At 37.6% G+C, this 27,217-nt stretch overlaps 1 protein-coding gene across 10 annotated transcripts in view; it reads left to right on the plus strand.

The window, feature by feature from the left end:
- LOC105481754 (KLF transcription factor 12) overlaps positions 1-27,217 on the plus strand; it is a 618,039-nt gene that overhangs the window by 457,480 nt on the left and 133,342 nt on the right. For all 10 annotated transcript variants that reach the window (XM_071081217.1, XM_011741485.3, XM_071081216.1 and 7 more), the window contains one exon: positions 643-1,189. In XM_071081217.1, the coding sequence (XP_070937318.1) occupies positions 643-1,189 (547 nt within the window). The remainder of the gene's footprint in view (positions 1-642; positions 1,190-27,217) is intronic.

Genomic DNA, 27,217 nt, shown 5'->3' on the forward strand with positions numbered 1-27,217 from the left:
TATCATTATTTTAGATGAAATGAAAATTCATAGACAAATTATAATTTTCAGAATAAGTTTTTCTTAAATTGTTTCCTAAAATGTCACTTGTAGTCGTGCACATTATTTTGAGAAAAGTTAGCTAATTATTAGAAGTGACTTCCACTTAATAAATTAGTGATCAGGTGTGGGAGGTTGAAGAACTTTATGTCCTTTTTTAATGCTCAGAATATACTCAGTAAGGTATGGTAACTCTTGCACCAAGTATGAAAGTAGAAATTCCTGGTGAGTTTTCCCACTATTATTGCCAGATACTACGTTTCCATATTGTGATAGTGTTGAGTAAGGGTTAGAATCTTAGAGATTCCTATAACCTGTTTTCTCCTTCATAGAGCACTGATTTCATAGTATTTTAATAATTGTCTGTCTGTCCCAATAGAATGAAAATGTCTTTATGGTAGAGGCCTTATTCTGTTTTGTACTCTTGTGCCCTCAGTTTTAATCACAGTGACTGTCACTGAGCAATCCTTCAGATATTTGGAGAATGAATAAATGTCCCATAGCAGTAAGAGAAAAATTAATAAACATTCAAGTGGTAAGCCATGCATCGATAAAATGTGTGATAAACAAAGATAAATATATGTTCCATTTTTCTCCCCACAGTCTCCAAACGTCCACAACTATCCCGATATGGAAGCCGTTCCCCTGTTGCTAAATAATGTGAAAGGGGAGCCCCCGGAGGACTCGTTATCTGTAGATCACTTCCAAACACAAACTGAGCCAGTGGACTTGTCAATAAACAAAGCCAGGACGTCCCCTACTGCCGTTTCATCCTCCCCAGTTTCCATGACAGCGTCTGCCTCCTCACCTTCTTCAACTTCAACCTCTTCATCGTCTTCTAGTCGTCTAGCCTCATCCCCAACTGTTATCACATCAGTATCTTCAGCTTCATCTTCGTCAACAGTATTAACTCCAGGGCCCCTTGTTGCCTCTGCATCTGGTGTTGGAGGCCAGCAGTTTTTGCACATTATCCATCCTGTACCGCCTTCAAGTCCCATGAATTTACAGTCTAATAAACTGAGTCATGTTCACCGCATCCCTGTGGTGGTACAGTCGGTGCCTGTTGTCTACACAGCTGTAAGGTCACCTGGAAATGTGAACAACACTATTGTCGTGCCGCTTTTGGAGGATGGGAGAGGCCATGGCAAAGGTAAGAGACATGAACAAAGCCTTGATTTATTTCAGCACTACAGGTGACTTCATTTTTGCGGTGAACGAAACCTAAATTGTATGCAAACACTACATCTGAAGAGGTTCTGTGTAGAGCAACACAGAGACACCAGCTGTTGAGCCATCAAGTAGAACACAGTTTAGAGGGAACTCACCGTATGTTTATGTAGGTATATGCTCCAGTTTTGCTCAGTGTACTTTTATTTACCATAGGTCATGTAATGTCAGAATTCAGATATCTAAGTTTGCAAAATAATACTTGCTTTGAAATGCTCTTCTTTAATCCTCAGTTGGGAAGGGCAATCTATGGTGGACATAATTGCTTATGAAGTGTAAATTATAGATTATGAAGTGTAAAATTTTCTTCAGTAAATCAGGATATTTCTTTGTTGAGTTGTTCAATTGGAATTTATTTAGGTGGTAATAATATAAAATGTTGTGAAGTTGCGATGCCTGGAATCTAATTATTCACTTTTGAGTAACCTAAAATTAAGTTGCCACTAAAATAATTCTAAAATTAGGTGTTTGACTATAATAGTATCATGTAGCTTGTGTTATTAACTTCTTATAAGGCTAAGTTATTATTTTAAGGAACAGGATGATTCAGTATACGGGAAATATTTCAAGATGCAATATTAATATTCCTTTTTAGGGTCTAGAAGGCAGGAAGATAACTTTTCTGCATGACTATGTGTAATCATCACTAGTTATTTAATTAAATTTGATAGTTATGCAGCTGGTCATGAAGTTATTTTCTACTTCTAAGTTCTTTTTTTCCCCGAATTTTACTAGAAGAAATTGTGATAGCGTCATGCTGTCTTTTCTCTTTCTTCACTATCCGTGAATCTAAAAACCAAGCCACCCCTCAATAGAAACTCAAAATGTCCATAATCATTGACTTATTCCCTTTTAAAGTAAATACATATGTATGTACTTTGTATTCAGAGCCTAGAAATAATGATGGATTAAGATTTATGTTGTATTACTTTTTGCTTTGACACTATATTACTACTGAGGCCTGTAATTAAAATATGATCGATGAGTACATAAAACACTGCCTTCTCATAAGATGCTAGTAAATATGGTTGTTTTGGTTCTTGTATGAGGTGGGAATAAATACATAGAAGTAACATTTAATTGTGAACTTACAGAAATTTTTGCAGATATGAATTACAAAATTGTGCATTCACCATTAGCAAGGTATTATTTTATCTGCAGTAAGTTTCTTCATCACACGTGAAATAAGTTTCACCTTCCTAGTTTAACCAAATCAAAATCTGATGATTCAGAGCATACAGGCGTTTTAGACTGCAAACTTGAGATGCAGACACCTGTAATCTCTTTCTTTTGTTCTCTAATGGGCCAGGAGCTAGTCCCACTATTCTCTAGTGAAAACATAAAAGGAAAAGAGGAATTAGGGAACCTTTTCATGGATTTTACCTGAGCCAAACCCTCTTTGATATTGCTGACACTTCTGATTGAACTGAACAAATCAAATTTGAATAATAATAACATAACTGCAGGCCAAATCAGGTATTTATTTTATTTTACAATTTAGAAATGAGATTGTAAATTTTTTAAGAATTAGGAATTAACAAGTAGCAAAACATGCAAACTTGCATATTATCTTGTGTATGTGTATATGTGTAATGATAGAACCTAATCTTTGTATAAGATGAAAGTTATTTTATTATAAAGTTAATTAATAAAGATATTAATGTTGCTCATGACCTTTCATACAATTTTGATTCACTAATGAAAGAAACAAAAGTGATTATTTTTGTTTGCCATGATCATTTTGTGAGAGAGATTTTTATTTTAAAAGGATAATATATAAAGTATATTGCTAAAATTTAATTTTCTGAAAAATGAATTATTGTAGCAGAACTTTTAAGACTCATGCTATAATTTGCTGTCTACATGAATATATTTGTTTCATGCATTATTTTTTACTTAGTAATTTTTTCATATCAAGAATAAAAATTTAAGCATAAACCCTGCAGACTGTGCTATGATCATTAGGAATAAGAGATTTGGGATCAAGGATATATGAGTTAGAACCCTGGCTTTGTCACTTATACCTATGTAACGGGAAAGTTATTTAATCTCACTAATCTTCATTTTTATTAGTGATAAAATAGGGATAATAACATGATCTAGCCTAGAAGATTATTGGGAAGATTAAGAACACAATATATAGGCTGGGTGCGATGACTCATGCTTGTAGTCCCAGCACTTTAGGAGGCCAAGGTGGGTGGATCACAAGGTCAGGAGTTCAAGACCAGCCTGGCCAACATGTTGAAACCTCGTCTCTACTAAAGATACAAAAAATTAGCCGGATGTGGTGGCGCACGCCTGTAATCCCAGCTACTTGGGAGGCTGAGGCTGGAGAATCACTTGAACCTGGGAGGTGGAGGTTGCAGTGAGCCAAGATTGCACCATTGCACTTCAGCCTGGGCGACAGGGTGAGACTCTGTCTTAAAAAATAATAATAAATAAAAATAATGTATAAATGTCTAACATCCATCAATTATCAATAAATGATTGAAATTACTTATCTCTTCCAAAAAAAAATCAAAATAATATTCAAAAAAGTTTTCTCTTTTTTATAAAAACAAATATGGAGGAACAAAAACTTGTTGAATTTTAAAAAGAAAAACTACCTCAAGATGTTGGTATGGCACTGCTTCCCAAAGTTTTTACAACAACAAATTATAAGGGATGAGCGTTTAGTATGAGAAATTATCTGAGGACATCCCATATTTTCTATTTTTATTAGTTTATACTAAGTTTTTATAATCACCGTATTCTACAAATGTTGCTATAGCATTTTATATGTTTTTTTATTGCTTAACTGATTAATTAGGTAATAGTAAAACTGTCTAGTGGAAGAAGCCTGCCTACCTTACAGAATGAATAAAGGAAAGGGCATTTCAGTAATTCCTCAATTCTTTGTTTAGCATATATACAGCTGGGCAGCGAGCCAGCAATGAAGGCTGAGAGAATAAAGGGAGCCCCCATTTCCCTTCCTTCTTAGGATGTGTATTTCTGGTATGCATGAGCAAAGGAAAATACGATAGAGAAGTTGGATTTTCAAAATGCTAATAATAAAAATACAAAGTGTAATGCATAAATGTAGATGACTGTACTGGCTCCTTTTAAAGTTGATATAACGTTGTATCTGGTCTCTGATAGAGAAATAGGTTACCCTACATGTCACATTACGTGAAGGACTGTGAATGCGCACAGCCGTGTCTAAGCTCATGTGTCCTGTCAGTTGAATTGTTTGTCTTTTCAGCTGTCTATTGTGCATCTATCATTATCAGTCATTTTATTGACACCAAAGATACAGTGTTGGGCAAAGCAGATGTTGTTTCTGTCTCATGGTGCTTATAGTCTAATGAGAGCTACTGACTTTCCACAAAATGATCATAGAAACAAATAACTGATAATTGTGGACAGAGTTGGACTGAAATAGACCATCCAGGTAGTTGCCCAGTGGAATGGGTTTAATTATAATCGCAAATAGAGAAAGCTGTATTTGGCCAAAGTGTTTTCATGTAGGATGTCATGTTCTAGGAAGATACGTATTTACTGTGATGCTTAGGGTGTGGTGAGGGTTTGGGAAGGGGTGGGGTGAAACTTCCACAAGGGATGCTTGACTGAGGACAGAATGAAATGAAAAGATTTTTTCTAAACTCCTTCCTGAGAAGTGTGAAAATGCCTTCCAGTGAGGCTAGAACCACAGCCTTTTCAAGTGTGTAAAGAACAGTGATCTGAAGCAATGGCAGGTTGTCAGCTAGCAAAGAACACCCTGACATCTCTATTGGACCTTTGATATAGTATGTGATATGAAGAAAAATGGAATGACGTCCTAGAAGGTACAATAAACAAACAGAATTGAGTTATGAGAGGGAGGATGTCAGAAAACGTCTCCTGAGGAAGACATTTTTCCACTTGAAACATAAGGACATGTAGCAGTTAGCCCCCAATAGTAGTGGTACTGGGAGGTGCAGGGCTCACCACATGAGGGGAGAGTTTTGTTATTAGGCTGGTGCAAAAGTAATTGCGGTTTTTCTCAAAGGGATGGCATAAACTGTAGTTACTCTTGCACCAGCCTATACTGTGGAATCTGAGACATGATATTTATAAACCGAACCCTAAAGGGATTATTTGACCTCACAAAGGAATTTAAGTCCTTCTTGGGTAAGTTCGTGGCACATTTCCTGGGAGACATTCATTAGCTTTCACCAATATTTAATAGAAGGAAAGCACTGGGCAAGCTTGCCCAACCCGCAGCTCTGGGCTGTATGCAACCCAGAACTGCTTTGAATAAGGCTCAACACAGATTTGTAAACTTTCTTAAAACATCATGAGACTTTCTTGCAATTTTTAAAAACTCATCAGCTATCATTAGTGTTAGTGTATTTTATGTGTGGCTCAAGTTAATTTTTCTTCTTCCAGTGTGGCCCGGGGAAGCCAAAAGATTGGACAGCCCTGGCATCGAGGGTCAAGACAGATCTCAGGCAAAGTTATTCTTGGTTCATTATTGACTTGATGGAAGAGCAGGCATGTTTAGGATTCTCCTTTCTTCCGATATGAAGTGTGCATTTACTTTATACCAACTACATTTCTAGGAATTGGTGTCCCAAAATGAGCAAGTCCCTACTGTCAGGGACCTTACATTCTAGTAGTAGTGACAGTTCATGTATATCAGATGCTATAAGTGCTGTGAAGACAAATAAGGCATGATAAGGGAGTTGGAAAGTTAATAGGAGAGGGGCACAGTTTTAGGTATAATCAAGGAAGGCCTCTCTGAGAAGTAAGCTGTACCAATAATAGCAGGGAGGACCTTTGCAAAAGAGAGAACTATAGCTTCAAAGATTCTGAGGCATGAGTGAGTATAGCCTTTGTGAGTAAGAGCTACTAGGAGGCTGGTGGAACTAGAGAGGCTTGAGTAGGGGAAGGGGAGAGTAAATGAAGGATCTGATAGGTTCCCAAGGCAATGCTGTACAGCCTTTGGTTTTGTTTTAAATATGTTGGGAAGCCACTGAATTCAGAATGAGCAGGAGGGTGACATGATCTGTTTTACCTTTTACAAAAATCATTGAGCCACTGCATGCTGTAAAGAATATGGGGAAGGAGCGAGCAGAACTAGGAAGAACTAGTAAGGGGGACTATTGCAGTGTTGGTCTGATGGTGGGATATGAGGGAAGGAGAGGAAATAAGGATGACTTCTAGGTTTTTGGCTGAGCTATTGTTCTCTACTAAGATGAGCATACTGGAGTTGAGAGAGGAATTCCCTTTGGGACGTGTTAAATTTGATATGCCTGTTCCACATTTGAATAGAGGGAGCTTGAGATGGGAGTTGGATGGGTGAGCCTGGAGCTCAGATGAAAGAGGAGGCAGATTTGGAGAAATAAAATTTGGGAGTCACTAGGGATCATCTCAGGAGAGCCCAATGGAGAAGGAGAAGCATGGACGACTGGAAACTTGAGCATTATGAGGTTAGAAAGTGAAGAGGGGTGCAGCAGTCAGCATGGAGACCCATCGGTTCATGAGGAAAGTGGAGTAATGTTAAAGAGAATGCAGGTGGAGAGTGTTTTCAAGATCAGCTTGTCAATGGTATCAAATGCCTTTCAGGGACGAAATAAAATGAGGACCAAGAATTGTGGATTTGGCGAGGGAGTGTTCATTGTTGACACTGACCAGCAGTGTGTCAGTGGAATGGTGGGGACAAAAGACTGCCTGAAGTAAGTTGGTGTTCAGATGGGAGGTGAGGAAGAGGAGGTTGAAAGTCTAGATAGCTCTTTGGAGTAGTTTTGCTTTAAAGAGTTGTAGAAAAATGGAATGGGACCTGGAGAGGCATTTAGGTTCTCAAGGGAGGAGTTTTAAAAGAAGGAGATAGTATAGCAAGTTTATATGCCATCAGGAATAATCCTACATATTCATCTTCTGTTTTTTGTATTTCCTTTCATTTTCCATCATGTATCTTTTTCCTAACAATTTTCTCAATATAGTAAATAGACTTTAGAATTCAGATTAATTACTGCAAGATGCGGGTATGTTTACAGTACAATATAAGCAATAATGTGCAATTAAGGACTTTGCTTTTATAATTCTTCCTGCTTTAGAATTGTCCATTTCCAACTCTTTACTGGATTATTAGCAAACAAATAAAAATAAAAGTAAAATTTGAGTTCCATTGATAATTATAAAAATGATACCAGAAATTATATAAAGATAAGATCAACATTTTTTTCTTCATTGTCTAGTGGAATGTGCAGGATAACTGAAAATAAACCATGAGTCCAAAATAATCATTTTGTCCTTTAAAGGCTTTTTTTTTTTTTTTTTTTTTTTTTTTTTTACATTTAAACATCAATAGGTATTACATTTTAGAAATTCAAGATACATAAAAGGTAATGTCAGACAGGTGTGGTGGCTCATGCCTGTAATCCCAGCACTTTGGGAGGCCGATGCAGGCAGACTGCTTGAGCTCAGGAGCTCGAGATGAGCTTGGGCAACATGGTGAAACCCTGTTTCTACCAAAAATACAAAAAAAAAAATAGCCAGGTGTGGTTGTAAGCACCTGTGGTCCCAGGTACTTGGGAGGGTGAGGTGGGAGGATCACTTGAGCCCAGGAGGTGGAGGTTGCAGTGAACTGAGATTACACCACTACACTCCAGCCTGGGTGACAAAGCCAAATCCCATCTTAAAAGGAAAAAAAAAAAAAGGAGTTAATGTCATAGCCAGTCTGTGATCAAAGACCTGGGTAGTAAAAAACAAGAGGACGCATCTCCTCCATTGTATACCTGAGCCAGTCCTTTCTCCATGTTGATGGAGGAATAGGTAACCTTGATGCCTGGGAGTGAGACTTGAGCAAGGTCGTGATTGATCAGTGACTTTGAAACCATCAGGGCCTGCAGAGGCCTGGTGCAGCCAAGTGGGTATTTTACTTTGCCCAATTTTCTTTCCTAACCACTATCCTTTCCTTCTTTATTAAATTATGTAGATGCTCTGCTCTTTCTCCCCTTTCCCTACATTTCTGTCTTTTCCTTAGCCATGCAAAAGCAATCAAATGTCGACAGGACAGTAATAAAATAGATTGCTTGAAGAAAAGGAGCCCAGCTCTGGTTTCCTACCCACCCACATTTTCTCATGCAAATTTAACACCAGCAGCAGAGTCTACCAGGATTTTAGCAAAACATATTTATTGCATTAAGACTTTTATTGGAATAGTGTCATACTTGAAAAAAATAACTTATTATAGGTCCAAATGCATTCTTTCTTATTAAAATAATCATGTGTTTAGATCCTTGAGTATGAAGTACCTTTCCCAAAATACCTGAGTAGAACATGTTGATACTGCTGTTAAGAAACCAATCCAATTTGGGTGTGCAATTTCTTTGGTCTCCTCCTTTTAAAGAATGTTGCTTTCTTACTATATTTAGACACAGACACACGGTGAAGAATCCTCCAAAAATATGTTATTTTCATAGCATCCATTCAGAAGTTTCAAAGGGATGTGGCTGTAGACTAATTTGAAATACACCCCATTTTCTTCCTACAGGCTGTTGCTTTTCTCAGCAGCCTATAGAAAGAAGCCACGAGTGTATTTTTAGTCTCATGCTGGTTATATTTGTGAAAGAAAATATAGTCATCACAGAGATTGCTGCAAAACTCATTGGGCATTGTGACCTTAGGTTCTGTCCCGTTGGTGCAACTGGAGTTGATTCTCATGGAACTTCCCATTTCAGATCTCTTTGTCTCACTAATTTTCTTTTGTCGCCAGCTTTCTCACTTACTGGTGTCTTTGTTTCAGGTCACGAATCCTTCCTGTTCTCAGTTGTTGGAGACTTCATTCATGTCACAGACTCACTTCTTCTGTCTACCTTACATGTGACTGTCCTTTTTTGTTCACCATTTGGTGAAATCCTGGCATCACCTGTCCATATGACAGAATAGTCCTAGGTAGCTGACCTGTGATTATGTGTGATGTTATCTTTGCTTCCCTTGATGAATTGATTCTGTTTACTCTTAAGTATGGTGACTAATAGCCATAGGTTAATTCTTCAATTTAGAATTTGATTTTTATCAACAAACTAGCCAGTTACTTATGGTCTCTAATTTTTTAATGTTGTTTATTGGGAAATGGGACTGGAATATTGCCGTTTTTTGGTTTATGATTATTAAATATAGGCTTTGATAAGACTTGAGCGTTTCACTCTTATGGCAAAACAAAGATAGGAGCTTGTTGAATAGTGAGAGAAAGGCAGGCAGTCCATATTTATGAAACATTGAATTTTCACTGTGAGTTCAGAACCCTTTTTTTTTTTCCTACAGATACATTGGAGATTTGTGGTTTGTTTTTACCTGATTTTCAACATGGAGTAGACACTTATCTGCATTTGTTCACTTCTGGGCATGCACAAGAGGTTGAATAGATTCCATCAAAAAAATTGGCTTCTTATGCTCTTGTTTATCTGAAGTGCCTACAATCTGTCGATTCCGCTGCTTCATCTGGCATAGACTGAGATAGTTCTATGATGATGATAACTGGCGCACGGAGGAGACAGAAGCTGTCTGTATTGTTCTAAGAAAGTTTGCAGGAAAAAGAAAACTCTAAGCTCCTCATAGACTGTCAAGTGCCCAGAAATGAGTTTGATTAGCTCCCCCCACCTCCCTGCATGAAATAGTAAATAAAAGTTTAAAGTAGAAAAGAGGAGGAAGAGGAGAAGGTATGGATACCCGGGATGGTTCATTTTAAAAGGTAGATGTTACTCAAGGAAGTGAAGATAAAGAGGACAGTCAAATCCATTTGTTAGGTAAAGTAGCTAAAGCAAGAAGAGGTTAAAAAAATGGGCTTTGTTTTCATTTCATTATAAAGTGATATTAGGCGCTACTGAATAAGGTAACCTGGCACACTTTTATTTATTAGGTCAACTTTCTCCTATAATAAAAAGACCTAGTTTATGTTTAAAGAAAAACTTTTATGCTTACATTACATTTTACTGGTAAAGTATTCTAATCTACATACTTACTTTTTCACCAAACCTGAAAAGTTTTCTGTAAACCTGAAAAGTTTTATCTGATAATATTTAGTACATTTAATATTACATATTAGAGTTTGATGTGTAATATCTTTTATTTCCCTTGTGAATAGTTCTATTTAAAAAAAAAAAACAAATTTTTTCTCTCCTGGAATTGTGTTCTTACTAAATATGCTTCTCATTTCATATAATACAAGTGCTGTTATGCTATAGGGGAATTCTTATTCTACATAGTAGATTGCAAGTATTTGTAGAATTATTTTGATGCTATTTTGGCATCTATACTCACTGTAAGAAATACATACGTATATGAAAACGTATTTAGTAAATAGACAGTTTTTCATTAGTAGGAACAAATGAAAGAAGGAAGAATATAAGATCCAAGAGGGAAACTTGGTCTTAGATTCATTACCAGCACTGTTTTAAATTGGCTTTTTAATAATTTACAACTCTGTTGCTGCGGTTTCTGTTTCCTGTTTTTTTCTTACTCCCTTAATAATTCTTTTTCTGTTCCAGACTGTGTTACTGTTTTCTCAGCTCTTTCACTCTGCCTGTTTTCCTTTGTTAATGGGGAATTTGATTAACTGGGTATTCTGCTTTGTATTCTTTAGAAAACAACTAATTGATGTTTGTCTTTCTATCCAATAAGTAAAAAAGAGCTACCAATTTACAGGGTGATAATCACATACTGAATTATTTCTCCAGCCACCTTTATGTAGGGGAAATGCTACTTTGATCATTGGCCAATTGTTTCGTTTTTCAAGACCAGGCAGCTACACCATCTTTTTTTCTTTTAATAATTATTTCATTTATTCAACAAATGTTTTATGGGCAATATACAAGGCCAGGAATATCTCCCAGTCCTAGCTAAGGCGCTTGAAAGAGAAATTCTTTATAAAAGCCAGCTCTAGTTTACAATAGACTAAAATGATGATCATACTGTGGGTCATTTCCTGTTGGAAATCAATTTAATAGCTCACAATGAGTGATTTTAAAGAAATGAAATAGAATGGTGTAGGTTGAAAAGTATCTGAGAGTGTCACCCAAATAAATATTATTCCATGAAACTTTTGTTCATTAACTTGTTTACATATATGCAAATGTGGTGCTGTGAGCAGGGGGTGTGTATATGTACTGGTCATGATGAAATACATATTTCTTACTGAGAGACCCCACCGGATGTCTCCCTGCTTTCACTCAGCCACTTCCCTTTTCCTTGCACCTCTCTTTCAAAGTACCCTCCTCAGTTCTAATACCTTTTTTCTCTCAATTTCCCTCTATTTTTCTGTCTTCTTCCTTTTCTCAGTTGTTTTTCTCTGTCTCCCTCCACTCCTCACCATTCTACCTTTTTCTGAGTCTTGATTTTTCTCATTCATGTCAATCAAATCACCTTTACCAGAAGTCATGTAATATGGAACGATGAGACCTGTAATGAAAATGACAGTCTTTGTATTGCCATCTAGTGGCAGAATTTTAGAATGACATGAATGGAAAGACAACAACTCTACAATCTAATTATTTTTTCTACCATGCCCCTGAATTTTCCCAGCTAGTTTAGTGTTGTAAGACAGTGTGGTGAATATGACCCTTTTAAGTAAAACTCAAACCTGAATTCGAGACCTAAGTTATCTACTTTGTTTTCAGAGCTCAAGCGTATGAAAATTTTTTAGGACTATATTTGATTTGAGCTAAAATAAATAAATAAATAAAAAGGCTTAACTTCTTATCCCACCTCCCATACTGGACATTTGCATATGACTCTATTTAGTGGAAATAAAAATGCCGTGTTCTGTGTATCAGTGCTTAGTGTTTTTTAAAACTATGGATTAGGTTTGTTGGCTAAATGGAAGCATATGTATGCCAACTTGTGTGCTACTAGGAAGTTTTGCTGAGAGGTGAACCCGCTGAGCAAGGATACCAGTGCCCTAGAATGTCATAGAGAGAAAATAAAATTAAAATGGGCCAGGCACAGTGGCTCACACCTGTAATTTCAGCACTTTGGGAGGCAGAGGTGGGCAGATCACTTGAGGTCAGAAGTTCAAGACCAGCCTGGCCAACCTGGCGAAACCTCGTCTCTACTAAAAATACAAAAATTAGCTGGGCATGGTGGCATAGGCCTTGTAATCTCAGTTACTCGGGAGGCTGAGGCACAGGTATCGCTTGAACCCTAAAGGCAAAGGTTGCAGTGAGCTGAGATCATACCACTGCACCCTGGCATAGGAAACAGAATGAGACTCCATCTCAAAAAAATAAAATAAATAAAATAAAATAAAAATAAATACAATGGACAGTTATGTCTTGGGACAGAAAGAGTTCAGGATAACAGAATGTAGAAACTTAGTAAAACTGAAGGAACTAGGAATAGCCCTTGGAGAATTCATCAGATTAAACTGCCTTTTCAAATACTAGGGTCTTAGGAATCAGTAGGAGCACGGTAGAATTAGAAGAAGCGTAATACTTTGGTAGGTATATGGGTTTCTCAGTTCTTTGGGGAGAAAGATCTAGTGGGACTTGGGTAACCTATAGTAAGAATAAGCTCCTCTGCTGAGAACTGTGGTGCTTATATAATGTGGTTTATATTGTTATAAATCCTCATTTCTAAAATAAAGAAATTGTGTGTGTGTGTGTGTTGGTGGCGGGGGGTCTCCCAGAATTCTACACTAAAACTTAAGCTCCATGAAAGTACCATTTCATCCTTATTAGCTAATATTTCCCCAACATTGTGTTTGACACTAGTAAGTGTTTTATTGAAGAGATGGATGAAGAAATGAATGCATTAATGGAGGAAACACTGCAGGAGCAGTGTTTTGTGGGAGATGCTTAGGAATGCTGTGGCCAGTATAGACGTGCAGTCCTAAACCTTGACCATAGAAGAAACCTTCCCATGGTGAAGTAGAAGGCTGCCAAAACATAACACGTACCCAGCAAGCCTCTGCACATCCTCACATCTACCTCACATACTCCCCGTCCATCTCAGTCTGTTGCTATTCCACCAAATACGTCTCACGTCCCAGCCATGTTGCATGGCCCTTCAGGTGACATTCTACCTTTATCCATGTAGAAAGCAAAGGGAAGCCTTTTCTTTCTCTGACAAAAGAGCTGGTTCAAATGCCTTCTTTTCTGAAACAGTATATACCAAACTGTAAGGCAATTCATACACCACCCCCGGCCCCACAAACACACACACGTCATCTTTTCTCATTGCCTTACTGCCTTACCCAACATCTGTCACACAATAAACACTCTTTAAGTGCAGAATGAATGGATACCATCACCAAAGCTCTTGCTGCAGTATGTCAATCTGTAGTTGTCTGGTATTCTTGAATACGTTGTTTCTGCTGTTTCCCCAGTTGTTTTGTTTTGCAGTACTTAATATTAAAGAATAATGTTTTGTGGTACCTTATACTTGATGTGATTCAGGTTTTAGTAGTTTCTGGAATGAACCCCTGTGGGTAAGAAATATTCTTAGGGCTGCCAAACAGTCTTAATACGAAGATATTGCTGTGTGAAAATTGTAGTCAGTTCTTATTTATTCTTTTACTCTCAGGTAAAATATTTCACCTGTGAAACTAGGATAACTAATAGCTTTGATTGGATCCAGGCAATTAATAGAATCTGCCAGATTTCTTATATAATAGTAATGCCAATTTCATTTCCCAGTCAGGGTGAAACAAATTATGCCTCCTACCCCACTGCAGTTAACTGCATCAGCATCATGGTGCCATAAAATCTGAAAACTGTGGAGTATGGGTAATCCCACTATAAATTGTAATAAAAATTACCTCTCCAGACTCTATATTCTCTCCATTAAGTTCATAGACAGTGTCTCTTTGTACATAAAGTTTTATGAAATAAATCGACCATTTCTCCTGTCCTTACCAGATAGCAAGCTGTTTTGATTTAAAAGCTGATAATGATGCAATCAGTTTTTGGTGTTTGTAGAACATTTTAAAAGCATGAATTTCCTTTAACAAACCTTAAATAGAAGGGAAATACTACTTTGCTATTTTTATTTGTACTACAGAGTTACATATCTCTCTGAGAGAAAGAGTAAATGATGTATTTACCATGGTGGGCCCATTTGTTGCATCCGTAAAATGAAGATTTGGTTTCCCTCCTCAGATCTCTGATCTTAAAAGTGTATTAAGTAAACCGCAGCACAAATCTAAAAGAGCTTTGTGTGGATTGTTTCCAGTATTTGGTGTTTGGAGGGGATTTTCAATTCTTGATTGCTTTTTTGTCTCTTCTGTGCTAAATCCAAGGGCTCCCTAATCATCTCCAGTGTGGCCTTTGTCAGATGTGAATGTTGTAAATCAGTCCTCTGTAAACAGAGAGACCTTTTAAACAGAGGAAACCTTCTAGAGGCCTAGGTTGTAAATCTCCAAAGAACATGAACTAGACTCTGGAGGAAGTCTTACATTATAATGAAGGGAGAGTAGGTGCCATTTGAGGCGAAAGTTGGAGAAGCGTAAAGCTTTGGTACTCAAAGTAGGTAGGAGTGTTTCAGACCAGGAAAAGAGTAAATAATGAGGGTAGAGAATGCAGGGCACACAAAAAATGGAGAATACTGTGCTTGTACTGGAAAGTAGCCCACGAGGTCCCCTCCCACGCAGGTACTGCATATGATACAAAATATGTTGCCTACATCATATGTACTCTGTGTTACTTATAGGAAAGATCCTCCCTCTTTCAAAGCATTTTAACTCTTGGCTTGGATATATTTGTTATATTATTTGTGAATATAATTTTCTAACCCCATATAGCAAATAAAAATGCAAAGAAAAATAAGTGATAGGAATACTTCTCAATCGTCATTTTTATAAATTGGGTTCTCCAAAATGTCTTCTCAGTAGATTTTTATGGATGCCCAATAGCCACAAAATTTTGTAGCACTTCTCTTTCTGTAGATTTCGTTACTGAAAGAAAATAGATCTACTGATTTTGCATTACCAGCTTATAGATGCTGAATACCTCCTGAGAGTCTCTTCTGCCAATTCCCTTCGCAAATTAGGAAACTCCCTTTATCTGTAGGGGCACTGAGGGTAAAAAAGTGGCAGCCAGCAAATAAGATGTCAAAATTATTATTAAAATAAGAACTTGAATAATTGCAGCAAGGTCTTTCTGGATGGGAACAAACGGGCTAACACGGCGCGTTAGTCCTTGGAGAGAATACTTTATTACAGCGTAATAATTGCTTTTGAAATAATGACCATTAGTAATGAAAGAAAAGTTAAATTATCATCAGTCTATTTGAAAAAGGCAGCAAAGTATGAAATAAATCTTGTAAATATGTTTATTAAAAATCATTTAAATAATATTAAATAACCTTTATTGAATGCTTTTACATTCTTTCTGCTTTACATGTGTTATCTTTAAGCCCAACAGTAACCAACATATAGATATTATTGTCAGTCTTTTGCATTGAGAAAACTAAGACTCACGTAACTTTCTGTACCACTTATAAGGGCACAGCTTAAAAGTGGTAGAGCCTTGAATTAAATCACAATTTCTAAATACTCCATAGCCATTTTGCTGTACTTAGGCTTGATGCTTTAAAAAGTATGCCTTAATTATCTAGAGAATGTGTCAGGGTTTTTTTTGGTTTTTTTTGTTTTTTTTTTTGAGACTGAGTCTGGCTCTGTCGCCCAGGCTGGAGTGCAGTGGCCGGATCTCAGCTCACTGCAAGCTCCACCTCCCGGGTTTACGCCATTCTCCTGCCTCAGCCTCCCGAGTAGCTGGGACCACAGGCGCCCGCCGAGAATGTGTCAGTTTTAAATATCCAATTCCATAGTTCCTCAAATTAGGTGGCATTATGTTTTTAAATCATTTATTTTTTTGACAAGGATTAAAATTTATTATGTTTGAAATCTATTATATATGTAAATAAGTGAATACGTGTGTGTGTGTATGAATTGCATGCGGTAATTCCATGTTGCTAAATATTGAAATTATAGTACTGTATCATGTATTTTCATTTCTTTAGCATCCTGCAGCCTGAAAAACAACAGCCTTAAGCTGTAGGTTAACATTTCTAGGTGTAGGGAAATTTTGTCAAAGTGTGGTTCACTGAGTTTCAGAGAACGACATCCATGTCATTTTTAGACATGTCTGGCCCCTGCCTGAAGCTCTTTTGATCAGGGAATTGGTTAGAAAGACATATACAACACAGACATGCCTGTTCTTTCTTGCCTCATCGTGGTAGTAGTAATTTTCTGGAAAACACAAGGGGAAACTACAAAATAAAGACATGGCCAACATTTATTATTACTGTTATAATTATATTTATTTTTCTTAGATTAATGAGTTCAATAAAATTCTGAGCACTAGCCAATAGCTAATGATCATTATAACATTACAGTTTTAGAATTATCCAAGCTTATATAGCAGATGTTCAGAAATGCCTTCTTCAAAATTGGAAACTAAATTCAATAAAGTGTGTGTTTGGTTATGGAGAATAGCTTCATAGTAAAATCTGGCATCTTCCAGTTTTTGTTTCAGTGTCTTTTCAGAGCCATATAGTATCTTTTCTGTTTTTGTAGTTCTCCATTATTCATTAAGTTTATCAAAGAGTAAAAGATCTTGCATGCTGTCCAGAATGTCTTGGTATCATGGTATGTCGTAGGAAGTATTTTCTAGCACATTCTGGAAGTCATTGTTAAAGTAGATCATTATCCATTTAACATCTAACAAATGAGCGCTCACTGGTGATTCACTACTTAGTGGCATTATTGTGCCCATTGGTATAATCTATAGTAATCAAGATAGTATAACCTCCAATTATGTGTTTTATTATCTCATTATCCACCTTGCAACTAATGCAACTATTAACAAGCACATTTCTTGCCTTTCTTGGCCAATTGTGATTACTTTAATAGTTAGTCACGGTGATAAGTCCCTCATACTTAAAATAAACCTCCTCTCAATCATAACTTACACTAGTTTTAACTATATAATTTTGTGTGATCTGGTATAAACAGAGGATTACAGTTTTGTCCATTTGCAAGTCTAAATAAGCCACTGAATGGTTCATAACTATTTTTCAGTATTGTGTTCTATATTTATAATTACGATGAACGTTGAGAATGCAATCATCCTTAATAGCAAGAGTAAGCCACCACAGACTTTTCTTTTTTAGCGTTATTTATTCATTCCATACCTTATTCCAGAAAAGATATAGGTGGGCTAAGCCATATTATTACTATTCAGTCAGTAATCCAGCCAATTGTTATTGTTCAGGCAGTCAGAATTTGCAGAGACCTTGCGTATTTGTAAGTTTCAAAATGCAGTGTCCATCTGATACCCGGGCATGTTAGAATATGCTCCGAGAAGAACTTGGTACTAGACTTTATTTATGCATCTATATATAAATATAAATGCACATATACAGAGACAGATATATGTGGACATGTATATATTTTTATTAAAAAATGATACCACCTAGAACTTTATATAGCAAATGAACCTGGTTGACGTTATAAAAGTCTTGGATTTTATTCCCTATCTTGCAATATCTCCGTGAGAAAAAGATCTTTATTATTTCAACAGGGATGTTGATTTTCATATTGATTTATTTTGTTTGTTGCTCTCTGACTCATCTGTCAAAACTAAATAAAATTTGGCCTGCCAGATTCAAAAATTAAGATTTCTTTTTTAAATTTTAATCTCCAATTTTTCAACCTTTTGCTTTACCCAGGAATTGTGCAGTGTATTTCTTCCCATTCACTTATTCATGTGATTAATACACATTCATGATTTAACCACATGCACAACATACAGTCCTCACAATACGTTCATAGTCAAATGGATAAAGCAGACTAAAAAGCCACAGTGAGACGAGCTCTGTTATTCCAGTGAACCCAGGCCCACAGAGGTGGATTGCAGAGGAAGATGGGCAGTACACTGGGTGGTGGTATTGGTTGGCGGTGAGGTGTGGTTATCACTCCAGGAGAAGGTTGTTTCTCAGAAGAAAGTATTAGTTACATTCTCTATGTAACAATGGAGGAAAGGAAGGGCAGTTTTTTAAAAATGCAGTCTTGGAAATACAAAAAGGCATACTGTATCCTGGTAGATAGATTCAACGAGTAGATAGGTTAGTATTGTTCAAAAGTACTTAAAAGAAATGGAAATGAAGCTTAAGGGCAGTATTCATGTATGTAGTTATCACAGGCCGCCTGTGCCGAGCTAAGAAGTTATTTACTGAACTCTACAGGGAAGCACAGGAGACTTGGAAGTAGATGGGAGTTAACATGGTAACACTAAAATTTGGGGCATGAAAGGTTGAATGTATTGAAAATAGAGGGAGGGAGACAAGTTAGGAGACTATTTCAGGAAGCCAGGTGAGAATTCCTGAGAGCCTGGGCAGGGCAGTGTGAATGGAAATGTGATAGAACTTGTTGGCAAGTTGGATGTCAAGGATAAAGGAAAGGATAAATCTAGGATAATGCCCAGGTTATTGTTCTGGCACAAGTAGAAAAGCTGACAAAAGCGTGAAAGAAAAGTTAAGAGACATTGGTTGAAGTATTCCAACGTATATCTAAAATGACATTTATTGGAATAGATAGAACGCAACATTTAGAGAGATGTCTTGGAATTTGGGAAAATTAAGGGAGATTATGAATCTTAGATTGTAGACAAACTCAGTAAAAATCAACTCATATTTAGATATAGTGCAGTGAAATTGTCAAGCATGAGTTCCTTAAAGAAAACCTTAAAAGCTTAGCTGCAAAGGAATGTAAGAATAAAGACTTCGAGCCACAACAGATGCTGGAAAGCAATGCAATAGGCTCCTCAATGGGTTGAAAGATCCTGAAATTCTGTACTGGGCTGAAATAAAATTCCATTGAGTGAAATTAAAAAAAAAAAAAAATTGTACATACATTGACTACGAGCTTACTGCCCACACATACGAGTCTTATGCTGAAAAGACTTATAAAGAATATACTTTTGCAAACAGAAAAACCAAAAAGGAAAGGACAGCTTAGAACTGGTTTGAAAAATATAGATAAATATATGCATGAAGATAACTTTCAATTAACTCTTGATAGTAAAACATGCACCAAAATTCTGGATGGGCCGGACACAGTGACTCATGCTTGTATTCCCAGCACTTTGGGAGGCTGAGGCAGGCAGATCACTTTAGGTCAGGAGTTTGAGACCAGCCCGGCCAACATGGTGGAACCCTGTCTCTAATGAAAATACAAAATTAGCCGACTGTGGTGGCGAGCGCCTGTAATCCCAGCTACTTGGGAGGCTGAGGCAGAAGAATCACTTGAACCCGGGAGGCCTGGGTGACAGTGAGCCAAGATTGCACCATTGCACTACAGTCTGGGTGACAGAATGAGACTCCATCTCAAAATAAAAATAAAAATAAAAAATTCTGGACCAAATGATAAATGGGGAAGGTGGGAGTGTTCCTTGGATAGTTATAGCATTCTCAATCTAGTGTTTGGGAGGAGAATTGACAACATGGCATAATTTTAGACTTCTGAAAAATTTTAATATCTGGAAATACTAAGTCTTACAACAGGATGGGGAAATGTGGGTATTCACATACCAATGGGAGTGTAAATTGATTCAACAACTTTGGAGATCAATTTGGCAATATTTGGTAAAATTGATATGGGCACCCCATCATTTTCAGATGTATACTAGGAAGAAAGTTACAGCAGCATTTGTAATAGTGAATATTTTTAACAAATTAATTTTTCATCACTAAATGAATAAATAATACTGCTCCATTTAGAAAATGGAATCTTTTACTATTAAATGAAAGAGTATGAATAAATCTCAAAAATACAATGTTAAATGAAAAAATCAAATAGAAATATCATATTCTTGGCCAGTTGTGAAGGCTCATGCCTGTAATCCTTGTGCTTTGGGAGGCCAAGTTGGGCAGATCACTTAAGGCCAGGAGTTCAAGATCAGTCTAGGCAGTGCAGTGAAACCCCATCTGTACAAAAAATACGAAAGTTAGCCAGGCATGATGGCCCATGTCTGCAGTCCCAGCTATTCTGGAGGCTGAGATGGCAAGATCACTTGAGCCTGGGAGGTCAAGTCTACAGTGAGCCGAGATCATGTCACTGCACTACAGCTTGGGTGACAGAGTGAGACCCTGTCTCAAAATATATATGTGTGTGTGTGTGTGTGTGTGTGTGTGTGTGTAGATATGCTATTGTTATATGCCATTTTAAAAAGAGCAAAACTGTAGGTATTGTTCATGGATATACATGTAGTTAAGGGCCAAAAATATGAGTAGGAAGGATCTACACCAGAATACTATGGAAGAAGGAAACAAAATAGGAATTTAAAAAATACAGAGGAGCTTTCAGCTCTTTCTGTGATATTTAACTTAATGATCTAAAGGAAATACCATGAAATGTTTAGATATTTTGAATCTTTTGGGAAAATAAATAGCCATTATATGCAAGCCTGGGATTTCTTAACTGAGAAATGACTTGGCACGAAAGAAAATCTGTAAGTAACAAGTTTATAAGCAAGTTAATGAGGGAGCAAGTACTAGACCCTATGTTAAGTGGCTGTTTATATTTTCTTTTATATGAAGGATAGTTGGATTTGAGAAACAGTGGAAAGAAATGATTTTCAAGATTTAGGGAGTTCTCCTTTCAGGAATGAGAAAAATAAAAATGTTGAAGAATTGATTTGGCCCCTGACGTCTTATTTGATAGCTTAAATGTGGCAGGCACATAGAAAGCTTAGCTACTCTCTTATTAACAGATGGATTTGGCTGGGGTTGTAATGAGACACCCTGGCTCTCAGATCTCAGCTAGCCTCAGGGACAGCAGGTGCTTAGAGCGGAGGTAACCTGGCATCTTTGGTCAAGGAAATCAAGGCCAGATGATGTTTAGAATACATATTATTAGAGCAGTATGAATTTCACTGTTTTTTTCAGTAGAAAATCTGTTTTCCTTACATTACAAAAGACAGTATCCAACCTTTCTATTTGTGAAACAACTACACACAACAACCTTAAGTACCATGCGATTTATCAGTAATTTGCCTGGCAAAGCCCAAGACCTCATCCTCTGTCATAGCTCTTATCTTTTTCAGAAAGTGTCTCTTTTCACAAAACCAAAATGGGCTTTCTAAAGAAGTTAGTGTAAGCCCAGTTTAAAGTTGGGAAAGCAGAAAAGAGACTAGTGTGTAACTCCTGTGCTCTCTTGGTGTTGTAGTATGTACTATAGCAGTGTTCTCACTTGCTGTACCTGGCCTGTCTTGAGACAGAATTTTAACTTTGATCTTGTTCTTCAAGAGTCATTTCCGGAGATACCGCCCCGCCACCTCCCTGAACAAGTCAGAGGCTTGAGTTCCTGGGCTTGGGAAGGGGTCTGACCAAACAAACTCCAATGCAGTGGCCATAACTGAAGCCCAGGGAAGTCATACCATTTCTAGTTGGTGGAAACCTCACCAGCCTTCACAGAGACTAGACAATTTATCATAACAGGGGCAGAAGGGGAGCAGTGTTACAAAATATGGAAATAACATCTCTTTAACAAACTCCAAAACAGAGAGAATACATTTTTTTTCTTTTTTTTTTTTTTTTTTTGAGGCAGAGTTTCACTCTTGTTGCCCAGACTGGAATGCAATGGTGCGATCTCAGTGCACTGCAACCTCTGCCTCCTGGGTTCAACCGATTCTCCTGCTTCAGCCTCCCAGATAGCTGGGATTACAGGTGTGCGCCACCACACCTGGCTAATTTTTGTATTTTTAGTAGAGATGGGGTTTCACCATGTTGGCCAGGCTGGTCTTGAACTCCTGACCTCAGGTGATGCACCTGCTTCAGCCTCCCAAAGTGCTGGGATTCCAAGTGTGAGCCACTGTGCCTAGCTTGAAATTAGAAATCTGTGTTTCTAACAGGTTGATGCACCCTAATGGAATTGTTCTTTCTTGTAAAAGCAACACCAAACAGAATTAATGTGGAAAATACCTTTCGTCCAATTTTACAGAGTACATTTTTCTCTTTGGAGTTTGTGTAAGATGAAGACATGAACAAATATGACCTTCAACCAAGATTGAAACACAGCAAAAAAAATATAGTAATACTGTTCTTTTGGCTCAAAGATATTCAGGTCATTTTTGAATAGTGACAGCATTCACCATAGGATGGGACAATCCTGAGGAATGCACTGGGGAAGTGAAGAGTCAGCACTTAATTTTGTTCTCAAAAAGAAAAATTATATTTTATGATTTTAGCAGAGGAGACATTCACAGATGATACAACATCTAAGATATCTGCTTTCCTCAGTGTCCCAGAAGTCTGTTATGTAGTGCTTATATTTAAGTTCCAAGTTAGAATCGTATGCACTGGGGGGTCAGTTTATGAGTGCGACTGCACAACTGCTGGGCTCATCTCAATGGTGCTTTGTGTTCTCTGCCTGTGGCCCGTATAGTAACTCTTGTGAAGTGTGGGTGGAAATGTTCCTTTGTGTAAACGTGTTTATCATCGATCAAATGTGAAAGAAAACTCTCATAGTGTTTTTTTTTTTTAATGTGATGTGAAGATGTACACAAGAAATATGTAATTCTTGATGGAAACGTGTTCAGGGTGTAGGGACAAATGTGTCCATCCCTGAAGCCGGGAGAGGAGAGTTTTTAAGAAGAGGCCAGGCCAGCTGTAGTGGCTCACACCTGTAACACCAGCACTTTGGAGTCCGAGGCAGGTGGATCACCTGAGGTCAGGAGTTCAAGGTCAGCCTTCCCAATAAGATGAAACCCTGTCTCTACTAGAAATACAAAAATTAGCCGGGTGTAGTGGTGGGCGCCTGTAATCCCAGCTACTCAGGAGGCTGAGACAGGAGAATAGCTTGAACCTGGGAGGCAGAGGTTGCAGTGAGCCAAGATTGCGCCATTGCACTCCAGCCTGGGCAACCAAAGCGAAACTCTGTCTCAAAAAAAAAAAAAAAAAAAGAAAAAAAAGAAGAAGAAGAGGCCAGAACTACAAATGAAGAGGGATAACCAAACCTTGAAAGCTATAGAAAGGTCCAACAGCATGTATATAAATAATTCTCAATTTTGAGGATTTTTGATGGTCTTAGACCATATTTTCAAGAATGTCTACTCTGCTTCTAAAAGGAATTCAATCATGATTATGTATCAAGACTTATCTTTAACCTTGCAGGTTTAAGTATACTCTAAAATGAGGCACGGGGAGCATACTAATTGAAGGGAGACAGCAACACTGATTCTCAATGTGGCACAATAGTTCTGTATGTCTCTGCCCCACCCCTTGCTTTTTTAACTTTTTAACTTTGAAACTAGCAGAGAACCCTTCCACGGTAAATCATTTACATGCTATCTAGCTGTATATACCGTAGTTGATATAGAAGCAGACTTAAAGTCAAGGTGGATTTTGTGCTCTTTTTTTTTTTTAAGTATTTCTTATATTTAAAGTACCTAAGACTAGGGCTGTGATTTGGTGGTACTTAAAATTATTATAACAGATTTTAATCTGCCTTGAAAGATTCCATTTTACTCAGCACACAAACTGGAAAACACAGATGGGGCAACAGACCAACGAAGGGAAATAAGAAAAGTGAATAAAATGGCCGTGGATTAATGCCTAAAACCTTCTCTGTACATTGCAGATGAAAATGAGTTTGGTGATCTCATTGTTCCCTATATGTGTGTACCACAAAATCACTTTATTATTATTTTACATCTCTGCCTATAGTGGTTTCAGTTTTGAATAAATCAGTTTGAGCTGATTGACTTTGGTTTGGAGCAGTTATAATGAATGAACAAAAGGCAAAGGTTATGGGGAATAGTGATGTGGTGGTATCTCAAAGGGCTCCTAGAGTTCAGGGCTCATGGCCAACTCTAGAGTTAGTGGAAGCACACACAGTGGAAAAGCCTATTATTAATGGAAAATTTTATGAACTTTCAGAAATCACAAAAGCCTTCTATGCTCTAAGACATACTTTCAGGAAACAAGACAATTGCAAATCTCTATTCATTTTCTTTTTATAAACAAGAAAAGTAGTTTTAGTCATGATTCTTTAGAAAAATTAAGCTCTACTAGCTGTTGTGATTTCAAAAAATATGAATTTTTAAGTTATATTTTATTATTTTTTTTAATAGAGATGGAGTCTCACTTTGTGACCCAGTCTGGTCTTGAATTCCTAGGCTCAAGCGATCTTCTAGCCTGGGCCTCCCACAGTAGTAGAATTACAGGCATGAGCCCACCACACCCAGCCTAAACTAGGATAAAGGATGAAATTCCTTCATGTTAGTTTCTAAGCAGTAATTCATGTGATAGAAGTGAGAGGTATTTAGTAGTGTTTAAAATGATTTCCTGAAAGGAAAGGAAAGCCCGTTAAATGGAATTTAGCTGAAAAGTGAATAAAAATTATGAACGTTTTCCTTCCCATGTCATCCCAAACCAAAAATATAATCTAAGACTTCAGAGAATAATAGAAATTTAATGATTGTGACTTTTCCCTCACAAATGTTAATATTAGAATGTAAGTCAGAATGTAATTTTTTAAATGAAATGTGAGCTAGACACTTGTATCATTATATTGCAGAATCTCTCACCAGCTGGGAATTACTGTGATCATTTTCTGTAGAGATCTGCATTTATTAGCATCATCTTCATCAGTAAACATTACATTTTACTGTGTACAAGGGAGTGTAATTGACGTGATCTCCCCTCTCAAGGAGTAAACAGGATAATTGGAGATAGAAAATAAGTATATGCCTAACTATAATTCAAAATGAAAAGTGCAAAAATGCCATGAAAATATATAAATACCAAAGCATGGGTATCCTTTAAAAAGGAGAGATGCGTTTAGTTAGAGAATGAAAAGAAGGGCCATGAAGGTATTACTCTGTAGGAAGGGTAGGTTTTGTTGGCAGAATTGTGAATGGAAGGAAATGGCCAGATAAAGCCGGATTCAGGGGCTTCGGGGGTAAGACTCATCGTTGTTCCCAGTGGAAAATGAGTTGTAGGATGTGGAGGGCTGCTGAACTGTGTTTGGTAGATGGTGGGAAAAAGTCAAGGATTTCTAAGTAAAGAATGTCTTAAGGAAAGCCCTGCATGCATTCAGTTACCAGAGAAATGCTACATGGGACAGTGTGTTCAACAGGACTTTGAGAAAGTCAATGAGAAGCAGTGGGAAAAGAAAATAATCATTGGGTAAAAGCAAGAGCACTTAGCAACCGATTTAATGAGGGGCACAAATGAAATGAAGGAAACTCTGGAACCTGGGTAACTGGGAAAAGGATCTCTCAGTTGAAACTCAGAAACCAGGAGAAAGAAGAGGACTTGTGTTTGAAGTGGTTTTTTGAGGAATACTAGTCAGTACGGTACGATGCTGGAAATGAGACTGGTGTTTAGGGAAGAGGTCCGAGCTGAGAATGCTGATTTGGTATTCATCCCCTCTGAGATAGCAACTGAAACTGGGGAAATTATGGAACTCTGTGGAATTGCTGAGAAGCTCACCAATAAAGAGGTGACAGAAAATAATAGGTAGTGAAATCTAGGGCAGCTGCTAACACTTAGGGGTATGCAGAAAGGAGATGAAGAGGTTAGAAGGATAGATAACCAGAGAGAGACAAAGACCCAAGAGAATAATGTATTTCAGTTGGCAAATACTTTTTCTAAAGCCAGATATTATAACCAGACCTACAGTTTCTGTGACAATGACTCAGTCCTGCTGTTGTAGCACTAAAGGTGCCAGATATGAAGTAAACGACCATGGCCAAATAAAACTTTAATTACAAAGATAGGTGGCAGGGCCCACAGGGCTTAGTTTGCCTATCCCCGAGGCCAAGGGAGATGAAATTTTTAAGAAGAAGCCAGAAATGGAAGTGAAAAGGAATAACCAACAGTCTTGAAAACTGTAGAGAGGTCCGACAGCGTTACAACTGAGAAGTGGACCTTGCACTAGGGAATTATAAGAACGTTATGAGGTTATTTTTTAATATAACGGTAGCAGAAGCCATTACACTGTCAAGTGCACAGACAAAAATTGGGGGAAAAATGAGTAAATTGCATATTATATCTACACAGTACCAACATCCCAAGATTTACATAACTGATTGAAATTTTAAATAGTCATCTGGGGTTATGGCCATCACAGTTGCTGCTCTATAGAGGCATTAGCAGTAGCAGAAGTAAAGGAAACAAGAAACAAGGCATCATCGAAGCATTAGTAAGCAAAATGGGACCCTGGAGAGCTATTTCTAATCTTGGAGTTCACCGTCCTTTGAGTCAAGCTTTATTTACTCATGAATGTTTCTCTCACTATCTGTCTTGATGTGCTAGGAAAATAGTCTGTTTGAACAACTGATATTCTGAAACCAAATGAAGTCAGAATATCAGTTGTACAAATATATTAGGAAGGGCGCGCCACATAGACCTTGATGTAACAAAGTCCTGAGTTTTAATTGACTGTGTGTGCAGCCAGCATGAGGCGACCAAAGAGAAAAAAGCTAGTGTTGTTTTTAGAGAGTATTAACGTCATAGATGATTCCTATGTGTGTGGCTCCAGCTGAATCCCCCTATGCTCCAGGCACAGATAGCCAGAGGGATCCTATCAAATGTCACAGTTTTCTATCATGTCATCCTTCTGCTCAGTACCCTCCAATGACTTCCCTTCTCACCCAAAGCAAAACTGAAAAGCCTCTGTCACCCTCGAAGGCCCTCTGTACTCTGCATGACCTCCTCTGCCTCCTCTCTCTGTCCTCATCCAGTTCCCTGTATTGGTTCCAGCCACAGCTTCCTTGCAAGTCCTCAGGCACAGGAAACATGTTCCTACCTTATCACCTTTGCACCTGTTATCTTCTCTGCCTGGAATGCCCCTCACCCCACAAACAAAACCCAGAAACCCTCACCTGCAAGCTTCTTTCGCTCAATTCCTTCAAGCCGTTGCTCAAGTATCTTCTTCTCCATGTGGCCTTTCCTGGCCACCATCTCAAAAATTGTCCAGCTGCCACTA

This window comes from Macaca nemestrina, chromosome 16, assembly GCF_043159975.1.
Source record: "Macaca nemestrina isolate mMacNem1 chromosome 16, mMacNem.hap1, whole genome shotgun sequence".
Taxonomy (NCBI): domain Eukaryota; kingdom Metazoa; phylum Chordata; class Mammalia; order Primates; family Cercopithecidae; genus Macaca; species Macaca nemestrina.